We start from the raw sequence: 25,075 nt of genomic DNA, 5'->3' as shown, positions 1-25,075 counted from the left end.
TGTTTTCCTACTAGTAGAGAATGGGGATGACAATATGGCCTCTGTATTGCCCACCTCTTACTTCTCAGAGTTCTAGTAAAGTTTTTCCAGTGTCACTAAGCACAGGCTATCACACAGATGGCCATTGTAAGTCAAGACACTGAGCAGAAGGTTGTGGGCCTGAGACACAGGCCTAGTAGCTGACTGATAAATTTCCCAGGAGAGCCTTTAAACAGGTATTTCTATCTCAAAGAAAATATTAAATGAGCTGTGCACATATTCTGGTGGGAACACAAATCTGTCTGAGGCAAGTAATACACTGATTCATAAGTGAAGAAAACAGGAATTTTTCAAATATTCCCCAGAACTCCCTCTGGGGATTTATGAGCTAAGGAGTTTCTTCACGTTTATCCCATTTGATGTTGGGTATCCAGACTACAGGGCAAACTAGATACTTTAACTTCATTTTTGCAGATAAGAGTGAGGTTCAGAGAGATGATTGAGTTAGTGGGGGCTAAGTCTGGACTCAAACTCGGGTTGACTACAAGCACCTCTTGTCTGCATAGTGTTATTCATGAAAGAAGCCTCCCTGCAAGACCTGGGCCTTTTACTTCAAAGGGCAAAGAGACTTATTTTTCCTTTCATGCCTTTCCATGGCCCGTTCTTTCATTCTGGTTTCAGGTTGCCAGTCTGGCTGTGGTCCTCCGTCATTGGTCAGTAACTCCCTGGGTCATATTCCACACTTAAAGATGGAGGTAATTGCTTCAAGATGTGGCCCTTTAAGGAGAGAATAAGTTGAAAGCCAGATGCTTTTGTTCAGCTTTAGTCAGAACTTGAGTTTTGGTAAAATGAAATGAATGATGAGTTTCTCCGAGATATAAACTTTGTCTCTTAGAAACGAGAAGTATTTGTCCTTCTGAAAAAGGTTAGTGACAGTTTTGTCCATTGATATTTTTCTAAACCTTTATTACCCAGTTTCATGGTCTACCACAGTGAGTAAAAACCAGCCTCCCCCAGACCTCCTCCCTTCTGTCATTTGCACTGGCAACCTTCAAACTATTGGGAGCAGGAGCAGAGTGCTACCTGGGAAGCTGTTGCCCCTTATCCTCAGCTTGCTGCCTCCCCTCAGCTCCCCTCCCCACACTGCAGTAGCTCCAGAAGGTTCCTAAAAGGATTCCACCCTGAAGGTCAGGAAGCCTTCAGCAGGGGGCAGGCGTTGCCTAGCAAGGATGTGGGTGCTCCAGACAGCCTGGATCAGAGCTGACTCCCGTCTTGAGAATGAGAACAAGGGCTCCAAGAGTGTTTTCCTTACAGGCTAGACAGATAAAGGGAGCCAGCAAAGGAGATGGAGAAGAAAAAAGAAGGGCCAGGAAAACCTGGAGCAAGGAAGATGGGGTGGCTAGGAGTAGCTTACATTGAGCGGATGAAGGGTGGGACAGTTAAGACCTGAGAAATGCAAGCTGCATCTTAAAGTTTGTACATTGGTCCCAGAATGATTTCTGTGCCCTAGTTGGTGAAGGCAGAAGCCAGTTTCAGTCAGGCAGAAATTGTATTGGGGAGTGACACACACATACACCTACGTACCCACACCTACCCACCTACTCATCCACCCATGCACACACACACACCCCACACACCTACTCACCCACCCATACACATAAACACACCCCACACACACACCTACTCACCCACCCATAAACACACACACCCCCCACACACACCTACTCACCCACCCATAAGCACACACACCCCCCCCCATGCATTGGCCCAGCAAAAGGACATGGGAGTTGATGGTGGTAGCTTGAGGGCAAGGCAAGGTCAAGTTTCTTTAGAATGTCAGAAATTTGATCATGTTTATAGCCTGAGGAATGGGAGCTGATGGTGAGGGAGAGATTAAATGCCTGTCAGAGTGGGTGATTGATGGCCCTAATCTAGAGTAGCACAGAGCCTGGTGGGAACTTGCCCAAAGGCAGTACAGAAGTGAGGAAGAGTCTAGGACCATGTGAGCAGGAGCCATTCTGAGTTACCAGCTGGAGGGAGAAACAGGACCAGAACTCAGAGACAGAGCCAAAGGCTGCTGGTTGACCAGGAAGTTACCGTAAGGTTCATCAAGTTGTATGGGGATGTATGAAGAGTCTGGAGACTGAGAAATAGCCAGAAATGGGAAGGTCAGTCAGGGGCAATTCAGGAGCAAATTCTGGAAGCATTGTATCCTTTGATGTGTACTTTTTATGTGCAGCTGGGTTTTCTGAGCTAGAGAACACTTTTCAAAGGTGAAAGAAGCCTGCAGAAAAGATGGCAATGTGCAATTGTGGCAGATTAGCCTTGGAAAGGAACTATGAGCTTGCTGTCTCTAAGACAGGAATTTAAGATACATGAATGAGAAATGATGCTGGGAAACTTTGAAATAGAACTTACATTCAATGAACAGATGCATTTTATCTTTTCAGCAAATATGAGGCGAGATTATTTGAGGAGAAGAGGGGGACGTGGTAGGGGTTTAGGCTTGAGCAGAACAGAAAAGACTTGGAACAGTTTCTGAAAGGAATCAGTCAGAGGCAAACACAAGTTTTGCCAGGCGGTATTGGAAGATCAGCGGTAATTAGATAGCATAAATTCGTATGGAAACCAACTGGCATCATTAAGTGACTTTCACTAGCAATTTTTAAGCCATGGAGAGTGGAATCACAGACAAAAGACTGACAAATGCATGTGGGGCCTGGAGACAGGGATGAGCTCCTAGGAGAATTTTCTGCTGTAGGTATGAGTACAATTGAAATGACCAACTTCAAAATATAGAGTGGATAAGGAGACTAATATTGCTTCAAGGAAGTTGATAAACCAGGAAAATAGAGAGTTACTAAGTAACTAGTGACCACAGAAGCAATTAGAGGTTGAGTGAACAAGTGGGACAGAGGAAAGGTCGGACGACTGTGGCCAGAGGAGAGAATTTCAGAGATGAAGATTTTAGAAGCAAAGCAAACACATGCTGGATAAACATGAGATCCAAGTTGTGACCGTGCTGCTGAGAAGCTGAAACGAAGTGGAAAGCAAAGCCTATTGGAGCTGAGGTCAAAGAATGTGAAGCCAGAGTGGGTACTGAATTGAAAAGTTAATAACAAAGATGTGGAAGCTATTGAGGAGACGGAACGCGCCTAAAGTAGGTAGAAAAGCAGTTGATCAAGACAGAAGCCTGAAGGAAGCGGGCTGGTTCTGAGTGTTTGGGGAGAATGTGGTATAAGTGAAGAGCGCTGCCTTAGAATAGGAGGATAGATGCAGATGGTCAGAGGGGGCCAAAAAGTGGCTTGGAAACAGCCCTGGAATAGGGAGGACGGAGTTCTATAAATTGGGTTGGTGGAAGCTGAGTGGTCTCCACTTGAAATGATTGGGAAGAAGGTGTAATATTGTTGAAAAAAATAAGATTCACTTTATGTTAGAAGTAGAAGGAGCAATTGAGGATGTAAGATAAGCTAACTCCTATTAAAACGCACATTTTAGAGATCACAGTTCATAATAGTGGCTAGGGGCCTTGCTGGATCTGGAGATGGGGAAGTAGAGCTGGAATTGGGATAAGTTTGTTGAAGTCTGATTTTGAGTTTAGGGACCAGAACAGTAATTGTAACAGGGACAAGGGGAAGATGATCATGAAAAGTAGAAGCACATGCTAATAGATATAAGCTAGAAGAGAATAAATAAATGTTCTATTATTACTGAACTATATGAAATTAACCTCAGGTCTCTAATTAAAATGTTAGTGTGTCCAATTGTGAATATCTATTTGGAATGTTAGTGTGACTGATTCAAACGCTGGCATGACCAATTGGAATGGCTGTTGGAACCAGTGAAAATATTGTCTTCATCAGCTGGAACATTGGTATGACCAGTCACAACCTGGTAGCTAAACTAGCTAGAGGGATTTTGGCAACGATGGAAGCAGAGTAGACTCTTAGCTTTCAAAAGAGATACATTATGAGACTTTTAAAAATCCTATCAAAGATAAAACTGCATGAGTATCTTTTTTTTTTTTTTTTTTTTTAAAGACAGAGTCTCACTCTGTCTCCCAGGCTGGAGTACAGTGGCAGGATCACAGCTCACTGTAGCCTCAACCTCCCAGGTTCAATCAAATCCTCCCACCTCAGCTTCTCAAATAGCTGTGACTATAGGCCCATGCCACCACAGGGGCTTTTTTTTTTTGGTATTTTTTGTAGAGACAGGGTTCTACTATGTTGCCTAGGCTGATCTCTAACTTCTGGGGCTCAAGTGATATACCCACCTCAGCCTCCAAATTGCTAGGATTACAGGCATGAGCCGCTGCATCCAGGCTGAGCATCATCTTAAAATGCTCAAGTACTGAACAGGGGGTTTCGTTTTATTAGTAACTGTCATGCTTCTAGGCATTGACATCTGGTAGGTTTTTTAAAACATACTTGTTGAATAAATGAATGAAGTTTCATGTGGGATTTTTTTCCCCTCAGATTTCAGTAATCTAAGGCATTACTGTGTGGACCCTGACCTGTGCACTTGTTCCTTTTCCCCTTTGCATTGGCAACTAGGAAGCTCACATGTACATTATAGTCCATCTCTAGCTGTTTATAGAAGTGTATGGCATAGATTTTCTACTGACTGTAACTCTGACTTTAACTTACTTTCCTACCTGCTTTAATTTTTATGATTTATTTTTTAACTTCAAATATCTATTTTGCAAACTGCCTAAAATCATGTTGAGAACAAGGTAGGTAGGCAAAAGGATGGAGAACTAGAGAACGGGCTAATAAAGGAAGAGAGGGAGGTAGGGAAAGGAAAGAAGGAGGTGGGAGAGAGCAGGTGGTGTAAGGGATGATTACATCTTTAGATACTCATGTACTCAAGACCCAGAGAACTTAGCATTTTGTGTGCCCTCACACTCAGGGAAGAACTGCTTAAGGCCCTTTGTCGTGGCCTGCTTAGCCTTCGCGCTAGGCCCTGCTAGGTAGTACGTGCTCAATGAAATCTTGGCGATTCGAGTGGACGTTTCCTGGGCTCACTGAATATTTGTTGATTGCCTATTTTTAGCATTTAAAAAAAATGTCTCTTAAAATGCTTGGATTTCTTTCTCTGTTTGGGAAACAGTGTGATAGAACAGACTAAAATGACTTCTGGGTTCAAACAGATTTTTGTTTGAAAACTAACTCTGCTGCTGATTGGCTTGTGCCCTTGGCCAAAAGATTTACATATTCTCTCTTGGCCTGTTTCCTCATCTGTAAAATTGGGATTAATGTTTACTGCCAACTCGCTTGGAGGGTTTATTAAGAAGATGTATATAAAAGCACCAGCAGTCTCTGGTACAGAGGAGGCACTGAACAAATTTCAGTTCTCCATTGCGTTGGACACACTCATCTGGCTGACTCCTTGTGGCCAAGTAGCCTGTAGCTCTGTCTGCAATGCTCTGCCTCTGCCTGTGAGCCAGCTGGAGCTCCAGCCAACTGGAGTCTGGAGTCTGGAGTCTGGCTGACCTCCTTAGCCCAGAGCTGGGGGAGCTCATTATGCTCTAGAAGTTGTTGGGCTTCTGGATAGATACTCATCCTCTCAGACTAGCAGATGAACAATTTGTAACCTACCTTTCCCAGGTAGGCTGTTTCCCAGGCTGTTGGCCTGGGAATCAAGTCAAGAATCTCTGCCCTGTGTGGTTTGATTCATGCTCTGAGGGCAGTTCGGAATCTGTGACCTCATGGTGGTTGAGTAAGAGTGTTGAGATTTCCATTCTTGTGCTGAGCTTGGGTTGCCCAAGATGATACAGAATGTTCAGACCATGGCAGGATATTGTATTTTCCTCTGTTCATTTGGCCCATTGCTCTCATGGTTGCCTGGTCTATTCTCCTTGCCACAACCCATGTAGCCAATGTCTACCATGTGCCAGGATTTTGAACCTCATAGGACATTGCCCTTTGCCAATGGTAAAAATATGTTGCCCTGGACTTTAGGAAATGCTCCTGATTCTTGAGGTCCTTTATAATTCATATTAGTTCTAAGTGGGTGTCTTGCCTATCACCTTTATTTGTTACCTTGTTTATGATTATTAAGTGTTTTTATTAGTGACGAGTTTGTTGTCAAAGACCTGGGTTATCTGCTTATAGTCTGCTACTGTCCCAGGGATGGCAGGACTAATAATAACCTCCCTGGTCTGTCCTCACAATCGGGAAAGAACAGTTTTCTTATTTGCATTCCAGAGCGGCCGGATTGTAATTCTGGAACAGCCCAGGAAAGATCCATGTCACATAAGATTCCTATATAATCATTCAATACTCTTTGAACATGTACTTTGTGTTCTAGCTCCTGTCTAGGTTCATTGCAGTGAAGGCTTCTATTGAAACGTGTTGAAGACTGGGCTGAGCATTGGTTGAGCCCAGGAGGTGATCTAGAAATTTTGGCTTTGAAAAAAATACATTGTTAATGTAAGTGTTTTTGTTTGTTTTGATAGAGAGGACCTGCTGCTTTGTCTTTTAAAAAATTGAGAAATTTGGTTCTTTGAAAGTACCCATTCGTTTTTCTCCACGTGGAAATAATGAATAATGGTTTCTACGGACAAACATATTAGTTGAGAAATGTAGCTCACCTTGTCTATCTAAGCACGATGGGTGGTATCGGGGATGTGCTATCCCTGAGTAGCCCAGCGTCAGCCCAGGCCCATCCATAATAGGCCTGTGACTCATATGCAGCAGTCTACACACAACTTAGGTATTGCCTTATATGCTACAGATGAAGCCAGAGCTGTTCTTATTGACATGGTGGTTTCTGATTTCAGATCTGTTTTTGCTTGCAGGAGCTGCTAAGCCGCACATCTCTTGAGACCCAAAAGCTTGATCTGATGACTGAAGTGTCTGAGCTGAAGCTCAAGCTGGTTGGCATGGAGAAGGAGCAGAGAGAGCAGGAGGAGAAGCAGAGGAAAGCAGAGGTGAGGGTGATCGTGTACTGTCCTAAGCTCAGACCTGGGAAGGCTGTCATAATGTGAATTTAGGCTATCTGGTCAACTCCCAGCCTGGAAGCTATTGGGTGCCAGAAATATCTACACACCAGAGATGCAGTGATCTGTTAATACCAAGTTATCAGGTTTTGCTGTGGCTGCAAATTTCAGCAATATCCAAACCACCCAATTTTGGCTCTAAGGCTTTATCCTCCCTCAAACTGCTGACAAGGATGGAAAGAGAAGCAATAGTCGGGGAAGAATAAGACAAAATGTGGAGAGAGTCAAGATGTCTTCTGAGCGAACCAAGGTAATGACAACGTACGGGAGCGAAGTCGGCCTCCCAGTAGGCCATTGTCACTACACATCCAAGAAGTCTGGAAACATTTCTTGACGTGCATTTTGCTGACCCGGAGGGAACCCTCAGGTTATATGTTTCTTTTCTCCTGATGGGTCTCATGGAGCAGCCCATGAGCAGGCCTTCTCTTAGAGAATGTTTTCCTATTTTTGTTTTTCAGTCTTTGTATGCCATTGGCTAGAGCATGCCAGACTCTTTTTAAAATAAATATTTACAGAATTTTAGGCTCAGAGCTCCTTTGAGAGCAGGCAGCCTGTTCTAACCTTAGATAACCGTCTTCATGTGCCTCTACCTTTAAGTTCTTATATTCACATCTAGCAATGAGCGATACGAAGGAAGACAGGTTTTAGGTTTAAAAAGACTTTGCTCATTTACTGACCTAACTGCTTAATAGTTCTATGAACTTCAAGTTGGTTACTTAATCTCTCTGAATTTCAATTTCTTTATCTGTAAAGTGGATAACTGTGGTAAAGTCCAAATGAAACCATGGAAGTTAAGTACTTGTCATAGTATTTGGCATTTTGTCGATACCTGCTATGTCTTCATCTCATTCCTTCAATTAGGCTAAAGACAGATACTGTTTCCTTCTGATAAGTGCCAGCATTAGTGCATACTGATACCTGCCATGTTTGCTGAGTAAACACACTGGTGATTGGAATATTTCTAATGTGTGAGCATATTCCTTGCATTGCTTTTGAGAACATGTTCATTAATTAGAAGTACAGATGCCAAAAGAAGATATCACCAATAAGCTGAGAATGGTAGCTTGTATTGATTAAGAGTGCGGACTAATGAATTGAATCTCCCGCCTTTGAACTGAGCTCAGTGGCTTTGTGATCTTGGGCAGGTAATTTAACCCCCCAAACCTCCTTTTCTTTTTCTGTAAGATAAAGGTAGTAATACTTCCTATTTCTTTGGTTATTTGGAGGATTAAATGAGATAATGTATGTGGAACCCTTAGCATGGTGCTGGGCACATAGTAATTAGCTTTAATTGATAGTGTTGTTAAGCATGTTGGAAATGAAAATGTAGACACAGATACATTATTTACGTACTGCAAAGTTTACACAGCCTGAAAGCTAATCTGTGTGAAGTGTTAGTTGAATTAACTGTTCAGGGAGAAGTAATTGAATTTTCTTCTGGTTTAAAGTAGTTTACTAATGTTTCAACATGCACAATTGTATGTGAACACACATTAGGACTTTGGGGGCAGAATTCCATCAACTCTGTGAGAAGGCTTAAAATGGCAGATACTCAACTCAGAATCACTTAAGACAAAACGGGAGGTGAGAGAGCTATGTCACATAACTTGAAAAGTCCACGGTTTAAAAAATACGATATGACTGGATCCAGGTAATCTCACAGTGTCACTAGAAATTAGTCTTGGTTGTATCACTTGGTTCTGTTTTAGCCTTATTCTCAAGAAGGCTGTCCCCAAGTGGTGACAGAGATGGCCATCAGTAGCTCCTGAATGATATCCTGCCAGTCAGGCAACTTCTGCAGTCAAAGAGGTACTTTCTCAAAGGTTCCAGCAAAAGCCCCAGGGCTGCATCTCACTGGGCCACTTTGGGTCATATACCTGGTTCTATACCAGTCACCACAGGGATCCGTGCATGGGAGGTGGTGGGTATGAGTTTGAAAGTCAGTCCATCTGTGGAAGTATGCAGGGTTAGCACCAAGCTGGGATAGTGCAGTCGCTTTACAGGGACATCAGAAAGGAAGGAGCGCTCCCACTTCTGGGACAAGATGCACTAACACAGTCATTTTACTGTTTGCTTTTTTCTTTCTTTTCTGAAAGATTATTTTTAAATCTGAATTTTTTGTTGTTGTTTTCCATCGGTCTGTTCAGGAATAAGGCAACGTAGACCCTGAACGTCTGGCCTCAATCCTACCAGATAACAGCCCTTCCCAGTTGCTAGTACAAATATTAGGTTTCCACGTGGAGGAATTCTGTAGGCTGTTCAAACCTGTGATAATCAGTGAGCAGCCACATGACCCGAAACCAATTCCTCATTCTTGTAATTGCATATAATCTTTGCTGGTATGCACAGAACTTCTACCTCTGTGAGTGTCTGCAGCATGGATCACCAGGGGTTTAAAACCACAGGGTGCTGCTAAAGCTGCACTATCGTCATGTGCATGGAGATGTTTATTTTGAGTGAGACATTTTGCTAGCTAAGGTCACCAGAGGTTGTAATTGCTTCCCATATTATACTGCTGCTGTTTTTTCCAATGAATGTACTTAGCCTGAGGGCTGATTGCATGTGGTTTGGAACAGGCAGGATTCTTTTTTTTTTTTTCCTTAGGTATGAGGTAGGCAGATCTGAAATAAACTTCCTCAGTTTAGCTTAGGCTTTATCCTCAAATTCTGTTTTATGTTTTAATGAAAAGAAGAGAATGCTGGTGGCAAGAGCATTGCAGGCTGCTCTTTCTGCTCTGGTTCTGATCATAGCCTAAGCCAGCGTCCTGCTGCTTGTTGTAAGTTGTGGAAATGATTACTGACAGTCATTCTGGAAGACCTAAGGACTTGGAAGCGCAGGTTCCTTGATAACCACACTTGCTCAGGAGTAAGTAATGGCCCAAATGAGATGTGAGTGAATACTGGGTTTCCTATTTACCTTTTCTCGTCAGCCTTTTGCAGTGGTTTGGGGTCATATGAGGGTACTGAAGATTGGATGAATTTGAGGTACTCCTGAAAAGCAGGACTATGAAAGAGTGATTGACATGGAAAATAAATACTAAAATCAAAGGATGGAGCATGAAAAAAAGAGATCCAGAGGTAAAGGAAAATCTCTGTGTGGACACAGACCAAAGCGTTGCAAAAGCATGTTGCTCAGATGGGTCTTCCCCAAGAAAGGAATCTGGCTTCCCCATGCTGTGGGGGTGCCAGCAACCTGCAGCTGGACCCCACTGTGGCAACTAGAGGGTTCTGTGAGTAGTTACCAGAGCACCCTGTTAAGGGAACAGGGCCCCCAGTATGCTAGGAAGGGGAGTCATCCCAACTGATCAGGGGTACACATGAGCAAAAAGAGAACAGGAAAGAATCTTTAGGATTTCCTGTAGAAAATGGAAACGTCTTACAGCACAAGTGATGATGCCATCATTCCTTCTTTCTTGTGGTTAGGACCTTGGGAGAAAGGGATTCTGATTTCTGAACTGAGGCAACAGAATGATGGACTTGGAATACAGAGCGAGATCTGGGAAGATTGTGTTTGCTCAGAAATGAGCTGGCCTAAGGAGGAGAGTTTTATTATTCTTGTTTTTATTTTCTTTATTTACTCACTTATATCAGTATAGGAAATATACTCCCACAATTCAAAAGTCAAGAGTTCAAAAGGGTATATAGCAAAAGACTTTTTTCGACACCTGTCCTCCAGTCGGCAGTCAGGAACCATTGCCATCAGTCTGTACCCTTCCAGAGTCATCTTATGCATGGACAGGTACATTCATGTGGATATACACAGACACACACACACTTTTCCTCATTTTTAGGCAAATGTACACTATTGTAGACCTTTCTTTTTAAATTTAGCAGTCTTAGAGTTCTTTTCATACCAAGTATGTTTTTAAAAACTTCCTCATTCATATCTATGTCTGCATATTGTTCTATGATCCAACTATAGCCTAATTTATTTAACTAGTCCTCTCTCAGTGGACGTCTAGGTGGTTTCCAAGTTTCTTCTATTACAAATAATGCTTTAGTGAATAATCTTGTATATATATAAATATATTGATGTGGAATTTATGGGTCAAGGGGTACAGGAACTTGAAATTTTGACAGATATTTCCAAATTGGCCTCTCTAGAGCATAGAGGTTATATTCCCATGAGCAATGTAATGTATAAGAGTGCCAGGACAGTATTAAACTGAGCCTGAAAAAAGAAGAAAGAACTAAGTAAAATTGTGTACAAGATTAGCAGGTAAGATGGGATTGGAAACAACTGTGATTATGGGAGATGCCCAGTAGTTTCACATAGAAAAGAATCATAAAGAAGAGCTTTAATGGTTGGCAAAGTATGATTTAAAAACAAGGTGAGCTGAGGTTACAACACAAGACAGCAATTATAACCTCATAAATGACACATAGATGTTATGCTGTGGGACCCAGAATGGAACAGAGCTACAAAAGGGTCTGCTTTATGGGAGGGAAACAGACCTGTTAAGAGAGGAGATGGGAATAAAGAATTGGAGATAAAGAATTGTGAAGCTAGGCCAGGCGTGGTGGCTCGCACCTGTAGTTCCAGTACTTTGGGAGGCCGAGGCATGGGGATCACTTGAGGTCAGGAGTTTGAGACCATCCTGGCCGACATAATGAAACCAGGTTTCTACTAAAACATACAAAAATTAGCCAGACATGGTGGTGTGTGCCTGTAGTCCCAGCTATTTGGGAAGCTGAGACATGAGAATCGCTTGAATCCGGGAAGTAGAGGTTGCAGTGAGCCGAGGTCACGCCACTATACTCCAGCCTGGGCAACGCAGCGAGACTCTGTCTCAAAAAAAAAATTATGAAGCTAAGTTGAAATGTCAAGCCTGAGAACAGACATATACCAGAAAACAATGACAACATATGGCTAGGGAGAATTAAGGCAGAGTAGCCCAGAAGTTTCGGTTACTGAGTAAATGGAGGAAAATAGATGTGTCCCTGATGCAGGTCTCCAAATTGACTGGTGCAGACAGGGACAGTGATGGAGGGAGGGAGCAGCAGCTATTTGGTTAGCTCCTAAACGTCTCCCAGCTGAATTTTGAAGCATTTGAATATTTACTTGTTTGTGTTTCTCACTGGTTTACACTTTATTCAGAGGGTAGAAGACAAAACTAGGAAAACTGCCATTCTAGCTCCAATACTGAAGCAAAGGGAGAAACTGGTTTTTGAAGTAAAAGTGATAGGTACCTTGAGAGAAAGTGCTCATTGTTATTTGAAAGTTCACAAGAGTGAGCATGAAAAAACCTAGGCATAAACAGACATGCGCTGTATACTTGGGTAAATCATAACTCTGACAGTTTAAAAATAAAATGGGGAACTCTCGAACAGAAGAAGACCCAAGAATATTGAATGACTTAAATATAATTCTGACTGTGCAATCTCACAGATACTACCAACAAAAAGGAAGCGCTCAGAGGTGTCCTGAAAGGAAGTAGTGTTCAGAGGGGCTTGTACAAAAGGCAGAAAGGACATATGCTAAAGACAAATAAAAGTGCACTTGCATGACCAGTGTCAGGAAGGGGACATCCCAGACTAAAGGACAATGCTGAGGACAGCACAAAGCAACACACACACACACACACACACGAGTTATGTTCTTAATAAGAAAATTAAAGAAAAAATGGACTTGATTCCACTGATGCCTCTGACAGGTACAAAAAATTTAAGACAGTAGTCGTCCAAAGTGTTCACTGTAAGTGAATTTTAAGGTATCAGAAAAATCAAATGAGTTGCTAGAAAACTGGAAATTAACCATTTTCTTCTTGATTTTCAAAATGGCAAAAGTTTGATAGGTTCAATAAATTTTAGTCTATTGAGTTTGGGGCCAACTCTCTGATGGTTTGCAAGAAACTAGGAGACAAAGTAGGGATCCGTGTCCTCAAGGAGTGAGTGCACATCAGATTGGCCTTATTGGTTTGGCCGGGAATGTGTCTTATGGTAGACCAGGTAAATCCACACATCAGTGAAATGTTGCAAGAACATTGCTTGGGATAATCTTGTAGACAAGATGGAGGAATATAAGATGAATATGCTGAAATAGGCATATTGGTGCCTGAGTTTAGGGTTTGGGTACATACTGTCATGGATAAGTGTGATGTGTGCCATGTCTCCTGTGCACAGGTGCTGACACATTGGGTGTTTAGGGAAGGGGACTTGGTGTGTGTAGCATGTGGAGAGGTATATGTGGAGAGGGGATGTGTCCACGCGTGTGCCCCTGGTGTGCGCCCCATCTCTGCTATTGCTTCTGCTTGGATGGAGGGTTTCTTCTAGACCCTTATCTAGAAGATAATGCCTTGGCATTACCACAACAGTACGGCACAAAGGAGCTGTTGGGGATTTGTCCGAACTGCAAGACAGGCCCCTGGTTGGGGCAGGCCTGAAGAAAAATGCCATGTCTTTTGGTTCTTGTGAGGAAGTAGAGGGCCGTCGACAGTGACCACTGGGTGCCACCTGCTTCCCGCCCCATGCACACTTCCTCTGTGCCGTTCTCTTAAGGAGTTGTGCATCTGAGAGCTGTCTCACCTGGAGTGCTTGTCTCTTCTTTCTTTTCCTTCCTACAGTCGGTTCTGAATGTGATCAGTGAGCTGCAGGAGCAGATGTGTAGGCTGCAGCTGGACATCCACAGGCAGATCCAGGAGCGCCTGTTACTCAGTAGGGACCACTCTGAGGAGGTGGCAGCCAGCGACAGTGTGGCTGAGCCCCAGCCCTGCAGCCAGGACTGTGCCTGTCGGGAGGGGTCACCTGTAGGAACCACACTTAAGTATATCAGAGCATGCGTGTGTGGGACATTTCACTGGTGGAGGGGCTGGGGTTTCTCCTAACCAGAGCAGAGTGCAGTGGTTTGGCATGGATCTGTTGTTACCTCTGGGCAGAGCTTGGACTGACTCACTCCTCCTGGGATGTGAAGTGAGCTCAGTGACCCTCACTGAGCAGGGTCTGAGCAGGTGAGGCCAACCCTCAAACAGGTGGCACTCATCTCCCTTAGGGTTGGAAATGAGGTACACCAGGTGCTCTGATTGATGGGGCATTTGTGCAACAGGGAGCCTCATGATTCCCCTTCCCAGGTATATGACTCAGATACTGATACTGACTCTTCCTCCAAGGCTGGGAGATTAAACAAAGTTTTGTTTCACATGATTTTTTTTTTTTAAGGAGAAAATTATCATGAAAAAGAATCCTTTCAAGTTTATGTTCAAAGAGGTTTACCCCCAGTGAAAAAACAAAATACAAGTTTCCATGTGCTATAAATAATTAAGTCATCATCTGAATTTCCAGGAAAAATATCTCCCCACATAATCACATCAGGGTGATTTTATAGCCACTGGGCCATGCAGGGGGATACCTGACTGGGATTCTGGACTTGGCTCTCCACATGGGGATGACCTGGTTCTCTGTGACTTTGCTGATGGCAGGTGATGACAGCTTCAGCAGAGACAAGCCTATACCTCCAAGGAGGCCTACTGTTGAAGAGGACTTGGAAGCCCCTCAAGAAAAGACCGAGGTTACAGCAGCCATGAGTACTACAGAGGATACGCTGGCTCTGTAGGAAGTTACGGTGGTCCATACTCAATTAGGGAACCTGTTGAAAATCTAGACATAGGCATTGGGGGAAGGATTCCGTGGGAAAGATTTCCTGCTGCATTAAAGGACAGGAGGGAAATATGAAAGTCAAGACGTAAATGTAGATTTGAATAGAGAAGCCTTGAGGAGGTGTTGGAGCATGACCCATGTTGAGTAGGTTTCTCCAGCAAGACTTCTAAAGGAAGGTAAAATTGTGTACTAGTGTTAGTAGTCAATGATGGACAACAAGTAACATGGAAGGAAGAGGATGCTCCAGAGGTCACAGAGCCTGGAGAGAATGATCTCTGTGTACCCACAGTAGCAGCCCCTCAGGCAGTAGGAACCTGCACACTTCTGATTCTGATATCAGCTTGCCTGACACCCTCTCCAACAAACTGAGTAGCCTGGCTAGGATACAAAGCTGAGCAGAAGAACGCCCAACTTGTGGGCATTGGAACCTCTCAGGCAGGGCCAATAATATTCTCAGAGAATGATTCTGGGTCTGCTGCAAGTCAAAGCAGTAACTGAGGCCTTGACGGCCTGTGATGTAGATCATAGATGCAATTTTCTTTTTCTTTTCCTTAGCTGGGATTATAGGCACCTATCACTACACTCGGCTAATTTTTTGTATTTGTAGTAGAGATAGGTTTCACCATATTGGCCAGGCTGGCCTCAAATTCCTGATCTCAAGTGATCCACCCACCTCGGCCTCCCAAAGTGCTGGGACTGCGCCTGGCCAGAAGTTTTTTTTTGTTTGTTGGTTGGTTTGTTTTTAACGGGCACCAGCAAATGCTCACCTCAGCTATAAGGCAGTCTTAATAAATGACCTTACAAAATTCAAGAGTAAGCAATGTCACTTCCTGGTGGATTATCTCAGAAGGCCAAGACCTCCAGGCCAGTTAAATAATGACTTGAGTTTCATGTGTGCATTCATGACAAATAGTAAACACCTACTATGTGCCAGGCACTGCAGGATAATCAGAGGTTAGCAAATGCCTCATGGAGTTTGTGGTTTAGGAGGAGAGCTAGCCATTAGCCATCATACAAATAAACACTGAATTGCAAATTACGTAGGAGGTACACAGGGTACAACAAGAGAATATAGTAGAGGGGCCCGATATAGTGTGGAGATCGGGATAGCTTAACTCAGGGAGACCTGATGGATGGGCAGAAGTTAACCTGGCAGAAAAGTCCAGACAGAGGGAATGTTGACTGCAAAGACCTAACTTGGAGAGAGGAACTGATAAAATTATCCATGTGGCTAGAGCATAACTAGGGAAAAAGAGTGATCCAAGAGGCAGGCAGGGAGCTGAGTCAGGTCATGGGTTGAAGTTTATGATCTTTGAGAAGCATGGAGTGCCATGATCTGATGTATGGTTTGTTCATATCATTCGCCCAGATGCTGTGGGGTCAATTGCTTTGAGAGGAACAAGACAACAGAGGAGTAACCAATGAATTGACTGTCCAGGCTATAAATGCTAATTACTAGACCAGAGTGGTGTTTGCTGAGTGGGACAGAAATGAGACATTCAAGTTGTTTTTCTGGGAGTAGAATTAATAAAACTTGGGAATGAATTGCATACATAGGGGAGGAGGGAGAGGGACTTGCTGAGGATAGATCCTATGTTTCTGGATAGGCCATTAGGTAGACAGATGTGGCATTTAGTGAGGAGAGTGACTAGGAGGGGAGTTGAGGGTTCCACTTGGCACATGACAGTTGGGAGGTGGCTGTGCAGCATCCATGTGATGGTAAGTAGGAAGTTTATTGTGTGAGACTGTAGTTCAGAAAGCCTATGGAAATAATTATCTTAATGCCAATTCTTCTGATGGGAGCTAGTTAGCAGGACCAATTGTCTGTTAAGGACATCTTGGTTCAAGATAACAGTGCTTAGTGGTGTCATCTTTATCGAAGGGGTAGTTTCACAAACAAGGGTCCTAGAGTCAGAATATATGGGCTTAAACTCCAGCTCCACCACTTACTTACTAGCTACATGAGTAAGAGAAAATTGTTTGTGTCACTTCCCCATTCGGCAACCTTCAGTGACTCTCTACTGTCCAAAAAATGCCATTGGAACTAATCATACATATTCTCATCCTCAAGCCTTTATGTTAAGGTCCCACCTTAACTTCCCAGCCTCATCTTCCACTGTGTGCCTACACCCATCCTCAGCTCCAGCCCCATAAGTTACCTCCCTTTCTGCCTCCTATCTTTACGCCCTCCTCCCCCCGGATGCCTTCTCCCTCCCTTCTTTCTTCAAACCAACCTCTTCTCTGAACTGGAACACACATTATGGCATCTGTATTTGGCACTTAACATTTGTTCCCTTAGGGTTTCATTTTTTCCTCTATGAGGGCTTCCAGGATCACAGACCCCCTCTTCTGGCTTCCTTCACTCCCAGCGCAAAGAGATGGTCCCAATTAGCCTGCTTCCTACTACTTTGTATCGCAGGGAAGAAGCTTCCTCATTTCAGCATCTCTGTTCTTCCCACTCCGAAGCCTCACCTGCCTGGTTCCCTATACTCACGTGTGTGATGCTGGCATACCCTGCAGAGGACACAGCTGTCAGAGAAAGAGGCAGGCAGAACAGGTTCTAAAACTAAATGGAAAGGTTTCACTTTCTTATGTCTGGAACTCCCTGGCCTTTGTTTTTTAAAGGCCATACAGCTTTCCTAAAACAAGGGCCATGTTTAAAGATGAAAGCTGCTAAGTGGAGCTTGATGTGGTTGCTGCATCCTCTATGCATGAGCTTAACCAGGTTGGTAAATCGAGAGCACAACCTTTTAACCATCAGAACTTCGTCTTTCTCCCTCATCCCTCTAGGAGTTACTACAAGAGCTCAGGCATCTCAAAATCAAAGTGGAAGAGTTAGAAAATGAACGGAATCAGTACGAATGGAAGCTAAAGGCCACTAAGGTAAACGGCACTCCTGTTGCTTATGGAGAGCATATGAGGTCCTTGTGGGGAGGGTCTCAATTCCACCTTGGGGGTTTCCAGTACCTTGAGTTTGAAAATGCAGATCAACCCTCCAGTGTGGACATGCAAGAGTGCCCAGATTGTGCAGCAGACTGACTTGATCAAGGAAAGCTCCTCATGGGGAAAGCCCGTGAGGTTATGAACTGCTGAAGTGTAGTAACCCAGTCTGCTTCCTCTCCCTGCACCACATAGCACCTGGCTGAAGCTGGGCCAAGAAGGGGCCAGGAGGGGGAGGGAGCAAGTGAGTGGCAGGCAGTGAGTCGTGAGTCCTAAAGCAGATGTTGGATGCATCATTTTAAATTCGGTAGTCCCTTCTAGAATCAGTTTTTTGAAAAATTGGCATGCTTTATTTTTGGCACAAAATATATTCCTAAAAATGACATAAACTTTGAATTATTTCTTCAATCAAATCATGTTTCTCTTAAACTAGGGAGCTTGCAATTTAAAGGACACCAAGAATAAATTCTATTATGAAATAAATTTCTTCCCTCCCTCCTTTATTTCTTCCTTTTTTTCCTGTACTAGTTAAAGTACAGAGATCAAAACTAGTGGGTTACATTCAGCCCGTGAATTTTTTTGGCCTGCACAAAAAAAGTTGGGATTTTCAAGTGTCGAATTGTCTTTTAAACTTCAGGAAGTTTACATTAGGCTACGGTTAGGTTTCCTTTGAGGGTATGGGGAGGTGGGAGGCTCATATCTACCTTCCCCTACTGTGTCTGCAGTGCCACCAAAGGGCATTGCTGGATCGTTTTTACTCGAGTTTTTTTAACTTCTAGTTTGTATTTTTATTTTTTTCTGTAAGTTAATTGCTAATGATTATAAAAACAATAACACTCATTATAGAAAATTTTCAAACCATAAAAAAATTAAAGGAATAAAAAGCACCATACCATCCAGGCACTACCATTGCTAATATTTCCTTGCAGATATTGTTCTCTTCTGTTTTAGATCTGTGCCAGGCCATTCTTGCATTGCTATGAGTAAATAGCTTAGACTAGGTAATTTATGAAGAAGAGGTTTAATTGGCTTAGGATTCTGCAGGTTTTACAGGAAGCATGCTCTCATCTGCTCAGCTTCTGGTAAAGCCTCAGGGAGTTTTCAATCATGGCAGAAAGCAAAGCGGGAGAGCAAGTGAGAGAGGAGAGGCGGTGCCACAGATTTTTAAAGAACCAGATCTCGCGAGAACTCACAAATGCGAGGACAGTACCAAGAGGGTGGTGCCAGCATTCATGAGAAATCTATCCCCATGAGCCATTCACCTCCCACCAGGGCCCACCTCCAATATTAAGGATTACAATTCAACATGAGATTTGGCGGAAACAGATATTCAGACATCAGGGTCTCTCTATCTCAGTGTCTCTGTCTCTCTTAATTGTTAATGTTGATAATTTGTATGCAATTTTATTTCATGCTTTTATCATTTAAAATTTTATGACTTCCCATGTTATCAAAAGAAAGCACCAAACATGATGTCAATATTTATGTAATAATCTAGTGTGTAATTGTAAAATAATTTGATTAACCATTTTACAGATAATGAATCGGATGCACAGAGAGATTAACTAACTTTCCGAAGATTTCACAGCTATTTGGTGGAAAGCCTGGGCAATGAGACCCATCTGTGTCCTGGCCTGTGTGTATCTGAATGTAGTTTTTCATGTGTATGCTTCACAGGCACCAGCTCTAGGGGCATTGATTTGGTCCAATAGCTCAGAACCTTCCATCACAACTCCCCACTCAAACAAGGCCTGTCTTGGTGAAACCTTTGAAGTTGTACATAGCACCCTCTGTGATAAAACCAGATAACACTTTTCTTTTTAAATTACCCAAACTCTTTGCCTTGGCATGTAGACCTTTGAGATGCTAAGGTAGTTATTTAATAACTACCAAGTGTGGAACACTTCCTATGTGCCAGAATGTACCAAGCTATTTGCACACATTTTATCATATAATTCATAAAATCACCCAGTGAGGTATATGTTTTTTAATTCTCAATTCTCACTTTACTGGGAAGGAAACTTGGCTCAGAGTGGCCAAGCTGAGGTTCACATCTGCGTCTTCGTCGTTCTTGTTACACTGCTCCCTACGTTATTCTGATTCCTTGCAGAGAAAATCAGCACTGTTTTTGGAAGTTCTTCACTTTTCTTCTTAAGGCTTCTCAGTCCCTGAAGGGGATTCATCTGCCAGTTCAGTGGCAGTAGGGTATGGTCCCTGGGTTTAATGAGGCACAGCACTTGCAGGGACCCAGAGCACCCATCTCTGCCTGACTGCCTGTCTGCATAGGTCTCTCAGACCTTTTGCCACACAGCTCCAGCCATGGTGACTGTGGCCATAGGAACAGTGGCAGTAGCATACACAGTCAGGTAGAAGGTCTTTGGACTGTTCTTGGCCTTCCTAACTGTAGAGACAGAGATTACTCTAAGGATAACAGAACACATATAGTTTCTGGCATATTCCTGTGGAAACTGGCACAAGGCAGGTTGGGCCCAGTCACTTGGTCTGTAGGGTCCACGGTATATACCTACAAGACCTCCCCTAGAGGCAGGCCTCGGGAAGAAGAGCCCTTATAGTACCAGGTGCTAGATTCCATCTTGATAGGTCTACATTGCTGAAGTCCCAGTTGTGGGGTCAACAGACAAGCACCAGGTATCCAGATTTCTAATGAAGACCAGCACCCATCATGTCCACAAAGAAAGGGAGAACTGGGCGTGGAGAGGTGCAAGAAAATAACGTTAAAGGAATATCTTTCAAGAATCATCTGACCTCTGTTGAAATGGAGGTTGACAGTCCGAAAGCTCATATCTTCAGAAGCCACTGTCACCATGAGTCATAAGCCCATGGGCATCTTGGCCCTGAGTGAGCTCTGAAAAACTGCTCCATAGCTGCATGTCTCAGCCTGCAGGTTGCACAGCAGGACCCAGCTCTTGGCCTCTGTGAGTGGAGCCCAGAGCAGAGGGGCAGTGCTTCATCATGAACTTTGGAATCAGGAAACCCTACCCCTTGTCACTCTTTATATGGTCATCCCTGTCCCATTTGGGGGATGCTAAGGAAGCTTATTTAGAAACCCTTGAGGTGGGCTTAGGGAGCCCAAGCCTTGTCAGAGTGGCCCTCATCTGTCCTGTTAACTTAGAAGCAGACACACTGTGGTGGGTGGAGCTCTGACATTGGAGCAGGCAGGCCAGGGTTTGCATCCTGGCCTGATCACCGAGTAGCTCTATGACTGACACTGAACCTTATCCTACTCCTGTTTTCTCCCTGGCGACTTAAGAGATATTGTTTCCTCCTGTGGTATCTTGAAAGGATTTGATGTAAGAAAGCAGCGAGCGCAGGGGCTGATCAGGGTGGGTGCTCAGTCCGTGTGCTGAAACAGAACACAAGGCCTGTCCAGCAACAGAGTTGCCAACAGGGCCAGTACTCATTTAATTACTTGGGGTTGTTCAAATATTAACTTGGGCCTTTGTGGAATTGGACAGCCCATACTGTCACCTTGAGGACCAAAAGTGGGACATGATTGAGCCAACACATGGGGCAGGGGTGGCCAGAGGAGAAGGCTTTGCTGTCTTTTGTTGACCAGCTCCATAGTCAGTGCTCACCCTTTTTCTTAGCTGGTTTGATGCTGAGGTAATTGAACCGATTATCCACAAAGAAAATAATAGGATGGGAGGAGCAAATAGCAGTAGCATTTATTGAGCACTTAGTATATACTGAGTGTTGGGCTAGGTTGTTCATAACCATTATCTTAAACCTCATTGCAGTCCCATGAAGTAGGTGTTGTTTTTCCCATTTTATAGATGAGCTGAGACTCAGAAAGGTTAACTTATTTGCCCAAGGTCACCCAACTAGGAAATGAGAGAATCAAGGTTTGTTTGACTCTAAAATTCAGGTACCTTGTGGGATAGGACCTATACAATTCTGATCTCCTAATGAGTATGGGAAAGCATGAACAACCACATCTAGTGTTGTGTGAAATTTAACCTGTACTACTTAGTGGAGACATGGGAACCATCTAGCACAGCCGCCTGTGTGTGCAAATATGAATGTGTGTGTGTACTTATGCGCTGTGTATACATGCTTTTTTTCCCCAAAAGTATATATGTTAAGCAGTCCTGAATGCATACGTCTATATATGAGTGAGTATGCACACATGCCTGGAGGTTGGGCAGAGGCAGTGACTGTGCCCAAAGGGTAGGAGTGTGTTGAGGGAGGGAGCCCTTGGCTTACCTTTCTCTACCAGTGGTGATTTGGCTGCCGCTGTATTTTCTGTGTGGGTTTGAAAGATGAAAGCTGCATGCATTTGTTACAGTGGTGTCTCTAAATGTTATTGCATGAGTATCTTGGGAGAAGGAAGACCACATCCAGAAAGACAGTATCCTCCTCTGCCAAGAACAGCCCTCCCGTTGCACACAGTCCCAACTCCTCATCACAATCCCAGTCCTTACAGGACAAGGGAGAGAGAGCCTGGTCAGATAGGAAGATGCAGGAGAAGAAGCACATGGATGGCCAGAGCTGTTGGGGGGGGCCAGGATGGCCTAGAAGAGTGAATTCAGTCAGCAGAGTTCCACCTGTGGGGAGGGCAATGAGCCCCTGCTACTGTTCACCTCTTCTCCTAACTCATGATATGCCCTGGGGCCTGATAGGTTCTGGACTCTGATGGGAGGCACTTTGTCATGATTTTGGCAGTCCTTCTGACCTAGTAGGGATCCTCTGTTGCTCTTCCAGGCTGAGGTAGCCCAGCTGCAAGAACAGGTGGCCCTGAAAGATGCAGAAATTGAGCGTCTGCACAGCCAGCTCTCCCGGGCAGCAGCTCTCCATGGCGACCACACAGAGAGAGGTGACTAGCCTGACTGTGACAAAATGTAGTTTTCTGGGTCTCTGGGCCTACTCTTATAAGTGAGCATGTGTTTCTATAAATGAGTGTGCATATGCTTGTGTGTAGCCATGCTAATGTGCATGCATGTATGTGTGCAAGGATGTCTAAGTGAATGGATGCACCTGTTTGTGTGTTTGTGTATATTTGCCTATAATGCAGCGCTATTGTGGAATCATTTCCGTGGAACTCTGCCCTAACTAGAAGGCTTTTCTCAGATGCAGAGAAGCTTTGTGCAGCCACCTCTGGAGCTTTTGCTGAAAATGTAGGAAATGCCTAACTCTTTCATTTGATTGAAAGGCCTTATTTTTGTGTTGTCACCAAAGGGGAGGCTTTAGCAATTTACTCAGTCATTTCATGGATACCTGCCTGATGCTTGTATAAGGCCCTGAGGTTATAGGAACAAGTCAGTTCTTGTTCATTCTTGAGATTTCAAATGCTACCTCTCAGAAAGGCCTTTCCTGGCCACCCTAACTCAAATAGGTGCCCTCAGTCCTATTATTCTCTAACTCGGCATCCTTCCTTTTTCCTGCACAGCACTTATTATAACTCACCAGTGTTGCATGTCATCCCCACTTGGGCAGGGACTGTATTTTTCTTAAGAGCATATCCACAAAGCCCATCACAATATTTGGCCCATTGTAGGATCCTAAGAAATACTTCTCAGATAAGTGAAAGGATGGTGAATGGCCCCTGAGGAGTTGAAGTCTTGGTGATCAAAAATAGAAGATAAATCCTCAGCTACTCTTACAAACACATAAATCTTTATGGCTGTCTGCCATGTATACAAAATGATCACACACCTTTCAACTTCTCCGCTCACAGACAGGCTGCAGAGCAATGCTGAAGATCATATGCTCCTATGGATTGGTGCCACTACCTAGTCACATCCTGGCCTCAGCACTGCTTAGCTTGGATCCCCAGCTGGGGTGCAGAAGCCATGCAACAGTGGCTTAGGCTGGAGAAGGAAATTAGTGATCAACATGCTCACCTGTCGCCTGGCTTTTGTCAGTGTCCGCCCAAGCCATTGGGTGTGTTGCCTTCCTCCCAAGGCCTACTTGTAGAGGCTGAGTTCTACTAAGACACCCCAGACTATCTCCGATGCTGAGCCTGGACAGAGAGTGCCCCATGCCATGACTTCCAGGCCAGACAGCCTTCCCTGTCTACCCCTCGCCTCCCCACAGTCTAAGCCTCCTAGGCCCTACCCCATTCCGTTACTGGGTACTTTCTAGAGCTGGTCCTCTGGTCATTTGCTGCTGAAGTTAAGTTCTGACCAGTGGATCAAGGTTTGCCAGTCTTTTTCTGGAACTTACTGCCCTCCCCAGCAAAGTGAGCTGCAGAGCTGATGTTAGCTACCAGGACCCTAAATAATGAGCAAGGATTCTCCACTTTATTCTGAAAATGAATCTCCACAACTGTTTACAGAAAGTCTGTAGATCTACTGATGCTAATCTTGTTAGATGTAACAAGCATCCCAAAAGAAAATGGGAGGCCTATATATTTGTTCCCTTGACTCCTGCACTTTTTTTTTTTATGGCCATCCCTATTCCCATTTTGGAAAAGGTATACATCCTCCTTTGAATATCATTCTAGCTATGTGCCCGTTCCTAGAGTATCTGGCAAATGACCTCCAGCTTCCTTAGGCTCTCCAGAACAGTTAAGGAAGAAGTCAACAGAGTCCCTCTTGGATCCAAACTGAGAGAAGGCCATGGATTTTCCATGACAGAACAGCAGAGATTTCTCAGCCCATAGGGAAAGTCTGGTTTATGATGAAATAAGATTATCCTTAACCCAGCATTTGTTTATATATGTATGTATACACACACACACACACACACACACAAACACACGTATATATATATTTTATATATATATACACACATATAGATATGTGTGTACACATATATATACATATATCAATACATCTAAACATTTGTTAGTCAGTTTTGACTATATCCATTTTAAATTAAGCCAAGTACCAACTCTTTACATAATTATTATTTCCCAGTCTTCATTCAACTGTGGATTTTATTTAATGTTAAATTCTCCTCTGCCTACAATTTGTCAGACTGTATGATTTTCTTCAGAGCCAGTCAGCAGCCCAGGTACATGCCTACTCAAGTTGAAAAGGATAAGAATGCCTATATTCTTAGAAGATGTTGGTTTTAAAAGATTTTTGGGTTCCTCTGTGTCACCTTGAGTACATGGGCATTTTGATTTTGCCCATAAATGTCTATAAAGAGAAGACAGAATACTAGGTTCCTTCATTTAGTAGTCTAACAAATATTTAAGGAGACCGAGTCTGTGGCAGACACCATCCTGATCTTTCTAAAGAACTGAAGGAGCCACGTTCACATGGAAAGTCTTTGTGTGAACTCGGGGACATTGTAGCAAATGTGGATAGCTGTTCGCATTTATATAAATAATTATTTCTGTACCTAAATTATTTTAGACCAAGAAATTCAACGTCTGAAAATGGGAATGGAAACTTTGCTGCTTGCCAACGAAGATAAGGTAAGATGCTCATTGGGTAGCCCTGTCTTTTCCCTGGTTACGTCCCTGGCTCTGTTTGGTCCCTGCTGGTCTCTGATATTCTGGACAGAGCCATGCTCATTATGCCACTGACATATAGATATGTCAGGAGAATGACTTATGCCTCCTAGAGACTTGGCCTCAGCCACTTGTTTTTGGCTT

The 25,075-nt window shown here is 43.7% G+C and overlaps 1 protein-coding gene across 11 annotated transcripts in view; it reads left to right on the top strand.

The window, feature by feature from the left end:
• Window positions 1-25,075, top strand: part of PPFIBP2 (PPFIA binding protein 2) — a 138,865-nt gene that overhangs the window by 84,995 nt on the left and 28,795 nt on the right. For 7 of the 11 annotated variants that reach the window (XR_002479325.2, XM_021675113.2, XM_021675114.2 and 4 more), the window contains 5 exons: window positions 6,779-6,910; window positions 13,542-13,724; window positions 17,362-17,454; window positions 22,234-22,345; window positions 24,834-24,895. Coding sequence is in view for 10 of the 11 variants with exons in the window: in XM_021675113.2 (XP_021530788.2) it covers window positions 6,779-6,910; window positions 13,542-13,724; window positions 17,362-17,454; window positions 22,234-22,345; window positions 24,834-24,895 (582 nt within the window). In the remaining variant the exon portion in view is untranslated. Of the gene's footprint in view, window positions 1-1,444; window positions 3,140-6,778; window positions 6,911-13,541; window positions 13,725-17,361; window positions 17,455-22,233; window positions 22,346-24,833; window positions 24,896-25,075 lie in introns of those variants that run through there. The other 4 variants (XM_021675118.2, XM_021675119.2, XM_064365217.1 and 1 more) reach the window with 2 other exon arrangements.

Source organism: Aotus nancymaae, unplaced genomic scaffold, assembly GCF_030222135.1.
Source record: "Aotus nancymaae isolate 86718 unplaced genomic scaffold, 86718_ANA_hifiasm-v0.15.2.pri h1tg000059l, whole genome shotgun sequence".
Lineage (NCBI taxonomy): Eukaryota > Metazoa > Chordata > Mammalia > Primates > Aotidae > Aotus > Aotus nancymaae.
The sequence above is the reverse complement of the archived record's forward strand: the minus strand, read 5'-3'. Positions and strand labels throughout refer to the sequence as shown.